The sequence below is a fragment of the Trichophyton rubrum genome (genome assembly GCF_000151425.1).
Source record: "Trichophyton rubrum CBS 118892 genomic scaffold supercont2.11, whole genome shotgun sequence".
NCBI classification, from domain to species: domain Eukaryota; kingdom Fungi; phylum Ascomycota; class Eurotiomycetes; order Onygenales; family Arthrodermataceae; genus Trichophyton; species Trichophyton rubrum.
In genome coordinates this window covers 754,790-763,051 of record NW_003456418.1, presented here as the reverse complement: position 1 = coordinate 763,051, position 8,262 = coordinate 754,790, and the positions used below count along the sequence as shown (strand labels likewise).

The window sequence follows — 8,262 nt, the reverse complement described above, 5'->3', positions numbered from 1 at the left end:
TTCTAGTAACCAATTAGAAGCGAGAATTCCAACCAATCAGCTATTTTACAGCTATTTTTCAAGGACCCACAGATTTGAACATTTCAACCGATTATTTGAACTATTTGAAATACAATAGTCTTCGCTAACGCTCCGACAATAATAATTATAGATGATATTAGTAAGAGAGGTACAAATAGTCAATTATAAAGCCTAATTAGGTATAGCCTGCTTACAAATCACGAGCAGAGAGGTATAAATAGCAGGGGCCTAACAAGTTCGGCCGGAATTAGCCACATTAGGTAACTATCACGTGAGAGGCATGAGCTTCCTTGCAGCAAACGAACTTTGAAGCACCAACATCTGGAGCAAAAGAGAGCAGCTTTAACGGTTTTATTCTGTCTCCATCCCACTTACGGTCAAGTTACGGTCTCTAACTTCTTAGCGAGGCTGTCATCAGCTGACGCAACGACGATGTCCATTCCAAATGAAGCTCTCCAGAAGGTAAGGAAGGAAGGAAAGATGGCTTACCCCTCGTTCTGCACCAAGAGAAGTAAAGAACACTAAATTTATGGCCGTTTTCTACGAAACAGCTTGTACAGGAGATCGAATCACAGGCTGTTGCTGCTCAGCAACAGATCAACGTCGTCAGGACTCAGATAACTGCGAAGCAGCGGGAAATGCGCCTATTAGAGCTTACTTCCGGGGAGATTGGCCAAGTCCCAAAGGACACGAACGTATATGAAGGCGTAGGCAAAATGTGCGTATAACCACAAGATTTCTGGATGGAACAAATGACTTCTTTAAAATAACTGTAGCCTAACCCCTTTGTGTGTTGCATCTCGCAGGTTCGTTGCCACGCCGATAGATAAGGTGAACACCAGACTGTCAAAGGAGACGAAAGAACTAAAAACAGAGATTACATCTCTCGAAAAGAGGCTACACTACTTGGAGACGACGCATAAAAACAGTCGCGAACATATAGAACAGATGCTGCGGAGTGGCGGAAGGTCATAGTATGGATTCAAGCGCCTCTATTCTTGGACAGTTATTCAGGCACGGCCATCGGTGGAGGGTGGGCCTCTCTACCTTAGTTGCTGCGGCCTGACTACTGCAATGATGGGCGAAAAGCCACCATGGTATTTCATGCGGAACGAATGGTTCATGACAAATATATGGCAACACGCTGGTTTACGCGAGAAAGCTTCATACTGGTAGTTGGGTGTATTCCCTCAACTGGGAATTCAACATTAAAGGCAGACGAGCAGACGAAGCAGCACTTTAGCTAGAGCTATGGAGACACTGCACAGTATCAAGACGATACGCCAACCCACAGAATTTGCAGGGTTATTTGTCCCATTCAGAATACGACTATAAAGCGCTCTCTCCATTGAAAATAATAGTCGACATGATGCAGCCGTCCGGTCTAAATGATTAAAATGCTGTTAGCCTTTTTAGGGAACCATGGAACCATCCTGTAATTGATCGGTTGTTTTAAACTTGAGTCTATTCGTGGGTACGGAGTATGAAGCATCCTATGCATGTTTTGAGTATATAAGAGAGTCACTGCAAAGGGGTATACAGGCAAACGCCAGGCCGGCATGATCCAGCCAGTGAGTGAGTAACAACGTTCGAGAAACGACCGCCGACTGCCTGTCTGTCGGCTTTCAGACGTGCATGCCCAACGTCCGGATGGCTGGGTGGCTGGGTGGCTGACTGACACTGCTTCGTGCCCCATACATGCCCCATACTTGGGCTTTCCCTTTCTCCCGTGACGGGGCCGCGGTGTTTTACTAGCCGCCCTGCTGGGCAGACACAACATCCATAGGCGTGACAAGGGTGCATGCCGTCGCATGACAAAACCTGATTCTACTCCCCTTCGCCAGGGAGTCCCAACGCCTGCGTACATATCTCGGCAGCATCGACAAGACGAGGAAAACCACTGAGCTTTGAGCCTTGAGAACGCACGACGCCGTCCTGAAACCTGAAGCTGGAGCCTTGCGCTGTCCCCAGGCGCCAACAGACTCCTTGATTGCTGCCCTATCAGAGGAGCCCCTCATTCTCGCTTGCGGCTCTGGCGCCCACCTTTTCCGAGCCGGACGTATTTATTTCAACGTCACGACACTCTTCCACAAGCTTCCCAACCACCTTTTCTCATCCAACTATCGAATATCGAGAGCTCCTCGATCCTGACTTATCGTCAGCTTATCCTCAAATAATCTGGGTCAAACATCACTGTTACTGGAAGTACTAGAACTTCTTGTTCCCTCCCTCGAGTTGCGTACGCTATCCGTAAACGAAACCAAGGGAAACGCTTCTTATCCAGGCAACATAACGCCTACGAATTTGCCTTGGAGCCCAGTGCAGCACGGCCATTTGGCTAACAACGCCAGCGTTACCATATATACCTTTTTAAACTCGTGCAAATTAGGCAGTCATGTATCGGAAATACTACCGCCACGCAGACTCGGATACCGATTCAGAAGAGGAGTTCTATCACCGTATCCATCGTCGACCCCGTGAAAAGGTTGTCGTTGAAGAGAAAAGGCGGCCGCGTTCTGCATCTGTCGCCAATCCATACCGTGGGGGCGATGCTCAGATATACATTGATATCAAGAACGACCAGGGACTGCAAGAAAACACTAAGCTAGCTCCCCCACAGGTGCCAGTCGGTCGGGCAAGATCTGCTTCCCAGCGACGGCCTGTATTGGCTGATGCACTGAGTGACCTAGAGGATGATATTATTCGTCATGAGCGCAGGGCTATTCGCCGACTAGAACGTGAAGAACCATCTCGAAGAGCCGAAATCGAAGCTGAGATTCGTCTAGAGAGAATCAGACAGCGAGAACGGGAACTAGATGAGATGAGAAAGGAAGAGGATCGTATGCGTCGTGAAGACCGCATCCGTCGCGAGGAACGTGAACGGATTGAGGCGAGCAAGGGCAGTGGAAACGCTTCTGCTCAGCCTCAGCCACAGCCTCAGCCACAGCCTCGACAAGAGACCGAACTGGAACGAGAGATTCGTATTGCCAAAGAAGAGGAAATTCGGAGTCTAAGGCGATGGCGGAAATTGCAGGAATATATGGAGATGCAGGAGATGGGGCGGTTAGAGAAACGGCCTGAGCGTGATGACCACCCCTTGACCCGACGAGATATTGAAAAAGAGATACAATTTGAAAGGCTCAAGAAAATGGAAAGTGATGAGCTTGCCAGGCGAAAAATGGAAGATGCTCTCCTCATTGAGCGAATGAAAGCCCTGGAAAAGGAGCGTGAGGAAAAGGAGCGCGAGAGGAAAATTCGAGAGAAAGTCCAGGCTGAAATTGCCCAGAAGGAGAAGGACGAAATGGAGCGATTGCAGAAGGAGGCCAAACTAAAAGCCAGTGCCATTGAGGAGTACAAGAAGAAGGAGGCTGAGAGGTTGGCGAAGCAAAAAGAAGAAGCAGAGAAGGCCAAGAAGGAGTTCAACGACAAGGTAAACCAGTTATTAGGCAGTGCTGGTTTCTCCGAGGATAAGATTACTGCCATCATGCAAGGCAAGTCACTCAAGGAAATGGAGCTTGTTCATGTCGAAAAACATGTCCACCACGGAAAACACAGGCAAATAGAAGACGAAGAGGCATTTGTCAAGGTATGTTTTAGCTATCTGGCTTACACTGTTACCCTAAGCTTCGCAGATATCGTATTTGAAACTCTGGTTCAACTAACGACTTCTGCCTTTAGGTTCATCGCCGCTATCTCGAACCTCGAACTCTTGATGCGTTTAGTCTGATTTGGGAATTTGATCCTGTAAGTGTTGTCTCTACCGATTACTGTGTGAAACTAAGAGTTTCTCGCTAACTAGTATGACTGAATTATAGAACGATGCAGATTACATGCTTATCTACCATTCTCTCAGTCAAGAGGAGCAGGACAGACTCTTTGACCATACCCGCAAATTACGTGGCCAGCGTACTCTGACTGCTTCTCCTCACAACGGCCCTGTAACCGTTGAAATGAAGGTCAATGACAAGAAGAGAGATGGCTTATACCTTGTTAGGAAGAAACAGGACCGGAGGAGCCTATTTTGGTAGACGGATTGGTGGTATATTGGTTTCTTTATATTTCCTTTGTATGGGTTTACGTCTATTTCATATTCTACTCACTTCCCTTCTATCTTCTATATGTTTATTGTCCGATTAATGTGGACACTTTCTTTTATTTGTCTTTCATTTGAATGATTATGACTCTTACAATATAATCTCATGTTTACAGATCAAGAGAAAAGTACATAGAGTATATTGAACTGACCTCTATTCCAAGATTCTCGCAACGAGCACAAACGGTATTTAATTATCATTGGCTACTTGTGTTTAATATAGCTGTGTTTGACTGGCCAGTCAACCTTCGCTTAAACTCCTCGAACAAAATCAAACAAATAAGGATATCGTGTTTATAGTTAAACTGACGCTGTTTAAACCAATGGTAAATAAATTAGTTAGCCAAGTCTGGCCAGCAAACTTAAAGTCTAATTTTAGCCACATAAATCACTTTAATTAACTCCATCGTCCGCTTACCATCACGAAGAGGAATCGATGGACAAAACGAACGAACGATGACTCGGTCAAACCACCATCTTCGATTAATCCCGTATTCACCACCCCTGCTAGCCCGAATTAGTTAGTACATTTCGGCGACTAAGCGATTTAACATGGTACAAAAGATGTGCACGAATCGAGAAGTTTCTGATCCGACAAGCTGGGCCCAACATATTTAATTCATATTAGCAGCCGGTGATTCCGCGGATAGTCACACGGCTTCTCCCAGAGCATATCTTCCATTGTCGAAGGGATAATTGCCGTTCAGCTCGGGAGGACTTGGTGATTCACCTTGCAGCGCTGGCTTCACGCCACCTTGTAAGCCTCCGGAGTTCACTTGCGACATCAATTTATCTGTTAAGGGACCATCATGAAACGTCTTAGCGAGGTTTTATTTCTCACCAGAGGTTTATTCTACAGAGATAAGTTCACACCGCGCAAACGGATATACGGCGACGCCAACGGAGGCCACTTACTGCGGCTACAGCTGACGCTTTTGGGATATAGTCAGAGTGTGGAGAGTGCTGGAGGCGCTAATGGTATCTAGATTTGTGCCTGGAAGGTATGTGATCCGTCGCCACCTCGGCATCTGGAATCGGATTAGACGATCGATCATGGACCACACCCACATGTCAAGCGAAGAATGGCTTCAAGACGGCGTTTTCATTGGTCGTTTTCCTTGGATACCCCTGGACGGCGAACTTTCTCCCATGCGCGCAGAAAACACTGGTCAAGATATCTTCTCTCCAAAGCTATTTTTCTTCACAGTGTAGCGAAGGATGAGACGATAGTCAATTTGGAGCACACCATCGTTGAGACATGTTCCACGCTGTAACCTGACCAACGTAAAAATACATAAAAAGTTGGACGGGTACTTAATGCCTGTTTCTCTATGAAAACGAAGAAACAAGGCTATTCTCATAGGGAAGAGACACATATGCAGTATCTGTTTGGCCAGTATATGCCGGGACTAGTCATATGCAACACCCTTGGAAGTCTGCCAGATCCGTCATTGGATCCCTCCCCTGCATGCAAGCAAGGATTTTGATACAGAGCCTTCCAGCCAACTTTCCCATCTAGATCTTCTGGGTCAGAATGGGTGGGAACGTGCACAATTTTATCTCCATATTTTGGGGCAGTCCAGCTACTTCCAACAACTGCCTCTACCCCTGGCATCTCGCTGACTGACTGATTGGAAGACCCGCTCGCCTCTTGCCGAGTACGAGAACAACTTGGTTTCTCAACTTTTCTCTTGATAGTCCGGTCTTGTCAAGGGCAAGGATCTGAATATTAATATATAAAGAAAGCAGGGCACTCTCGGACTACTATGCTCATTGACCCTGCTCCAGGCCATCATCAGCCCGCTGTCAAATGTCACTCGTTTAAATGATTATACCAGACACTCTTTTTTTAACGTCCGTTTCATACTCCTGCTACCTTTACTTTCATCTGGGTGTTATTTTGTTATATTTTATATTTATATAAAAATTTCTCTCTTTTTTACATCCCTCATCATGTTAATGCGGCTATACACGTTCTTCGTTGCGGCACTGCTTGCCTGTTGCACTGCAGCCGGACCATTGCATCCCGAATTACCGCAGCTTGTGGGAAAGTCATGGATCCCGGACTGGTGGTTCCCCTTTCCCAGGCCGTCCACTAGGGCTGCGACTACAACAACTACACCAGCGACATCGACGACCGGACTAGCAACCACTACGACAAAGCCTACAACTACGTCGTCAAAGCCGGTTACTCCAACTCCCCAGCCAGCAACTTCAACAGCCCAACCTGCTATCTCATCGACTGCGAATGCTACTGCGACTGCTCCTGCCTCCTCAGCCTTAACCTCCACCACATCCTCTTCCACCTCTGCCTCTACCTCCACCTCGGCTGCCGCCCCGTCTACTCCCACTATTGTTGTACCTTTTGGTCAAGTCATCCGGAGCTGCACTGTGAAGGGCACTGTTGCAATCACTTTTGACGACGGTCCCTATGACTATACCAACAAGCTATTGGATATATTTTGACGCAAATGGGGGCCAAGGCAACACTCTTTGTTAATGCTCAGAACTTTGGGTCTTATTACAGACTATAGCTCCCGTGATGCTCCGAAGCCTTTAACACCGGCCATCAATTTGCTTCCCATACGTGAGTGATTTTTAGTCTAATTGCCGGTTTGTACAAACTACTAACTAAGTCATAGCTACGACCACGCCGATCTATCCACCCTTAATGGCGCCGGCATCATATCCGAAATGACAAAGCTCGATGACGTTCTAGCTACTATTACTAATGGATACCGCCCGACTTATATGCGCGTGCCCTACTTTGCATATAGCCCCTTGGTCTTGCAGACTATGGCCGACCTTAAGTATCATGTTATCGAAGCTGATATTGACACCAAGGATTATGAGCATGATACTCCTGACGGCGTTAGTGTCAGCGTTGGTTTCTTTAGGGATGGTCTAAACGCAGGTGGCAGCATTACGCTGGCTCATGACGTACATCAGACTACTGTTGATCTCCTGATCCAGCAACTCCTGGATGAGTTGAAACGGAGAGGCCTGAAAGGTATATTTTCATCCAATTATTAATTCTAACCCTCTAGTTATTCCATCACATCTTGGATCCAACAGGCTAACATTCTTGGTATTAGCCGTTACTGTTGGAGAATGCTTGGGGGATCCACGAGCAAACTGGGTACCGAACCACCCCTGTGCAGGTACCCACGGGCACTTCGACCACAAGCCCGACGGTCACTCCCACTAGTCCAGGGATTCCCCCGCCCGCACCCACGCAGCAAGGCGTGGCCTCGAACTGTCAGAAGTGGCACACTGTAGTTAGCGGCGATACCTGCTACGACATCGCCGCGGCCAACGGTATTTCGTTGAATAACCTGTATAAATGGAACCCGGCGGTTGGCACGAGCTGTGCAAGCCTTTGGCTTGGCTACGCAGTGTGCGTTGGCGTTTAATGGACGACTCAAGTTATACCCTGCTGGCTCCTCCCCTTTTAATTCTAATGTCTAGAAACCTAATTGGTTTGTAATACTGTTGATAATTATCTACTTTCACATTTGAAAATAGTTCTTGATATAAGCTGGGATATTAACGTTTCAAGGCCGCCTGTTTTAGCTAACCCAACAATATATATATGTATGGAGTACATTGCGCACCTGAAATCAATACCGGAACACCGTACACCTGGGATCCATGACACCGTAGTAGAAAAGAAGCCGGAGACGAAGTAGCAGATAGTAATGATAAAGACAACAGATAGTAGTAATAAGAATAATAAAAATAATGAAAATGATAATGATAATGATGATACAGATTGAATAGAGGAGAGAAGGAGATCTGAATCAAGTTAACATGCTTTTCTCCTGCTGGGCCCACCGGGAGGTCTCAGCACGCAATATCAGGTCCTCGTAGATCGTCCAGGCTAAAGCAGAGCTAATGGCCTTCCGCCCAATACGCAGGCTCAGCCCACCAAACAGGCCCCTGACGCCCTCACCACGTAAAACCAGCCGTGCAGCATGCCACATGTTGCGGTACTTGGAGGGCATCAGCTGCACGCGGGTCTTGAGAACATCAAATGGGTTGGTGATAGTTGTTGCCAAGCCTGCCGCAAGTGCGCCAGAGAGGAAGTGAACATGGGCTGCGGACGGCATCGATGAGACGGTTTCCTTTTCCAGCTCAACTTTGCTACT

The 8,262-nt window shown here is 47.1% G+C and overlaps 4 protein-coding genes across 4 annotated transcripts; 3 read left to right on the top strand and 1 right to left on the bottom strand.

Annotated features, from left to right (window-relative positions):
* Positions 1-453: 453 nt before the first annotated feature.
* Positions 454-996, top strand: TERG_08040 (uncharacterized protein; the record flags this gene model as incomplete). Its single annotated transcript, XM_003231694.1, has 3 exons — positions 454-483; positions 573-739; positions 828-996. 3 exons carry the CDS (start codon positions 454-456, stop codon positions 994-996), a joined length of 366 nt encoding a protein of 121 aa, XP_003231742.1.
* Positions 997-2,416: 1,420 nt separating this feature from the next.
* Positions 2,417-4,049, top strand: TERG_08039 (uncharacterized protein; the record flags this gene model as incomplete). The annotated part of the gene is made up of 3 exons (XM_003231693.1): positions 2,417-3,607; positions 3,700-3,765; positions 3,837-4,049. The coding sequence occupies 3 exons, from the start codon at positions 2,417-2,419 to the stop codon at positions 4,047-4,049; spliced, it is 1,470 nt and encodes a 489-aa protein (XP_003231741.1).
* A 2,018-nt stretch (positions 4,050-6,067) lies between these two features.
* On the top strand, positions 6,068-7,322 carry TERG_08038 (uncharacterized protein; the record flags this gene model as incomplete). The annotated part of the gene is made up of 4 exons (XM_047748874.1): positions 6,068-6,539; positions 6,668-6,701; positions 6,757-7,124; positions 7,210-7,322. The coding sequence occupies 4 exons, from the start codon at positions 6,068-6,070 to the stop codon at positions 7,320-7,322; spliced, it is 987 nt and encodes a 328-aa protein (XP_047604865.1).
* Positions 7,323-7,914: 592 nt separating this feature from the next.
* TERG_08037 (uncharacterized protein) lies at positions 7,915-8,223 on the bottom strand (the record flags this gene model as incomplete). Its single annotated transcript, XM_003231691.1, has 1 exon — positions 7,915-8,223. The coding sequence occupies one exon, from the start codon at positions 8,221-8,223 to the stop codon at positions 7,915-7,917; it is 309 nt and encodes a 102-aa protein (XP_003231739.1).
* Positions 8,224-8,262: the final 39 nt, after the last annotated feature.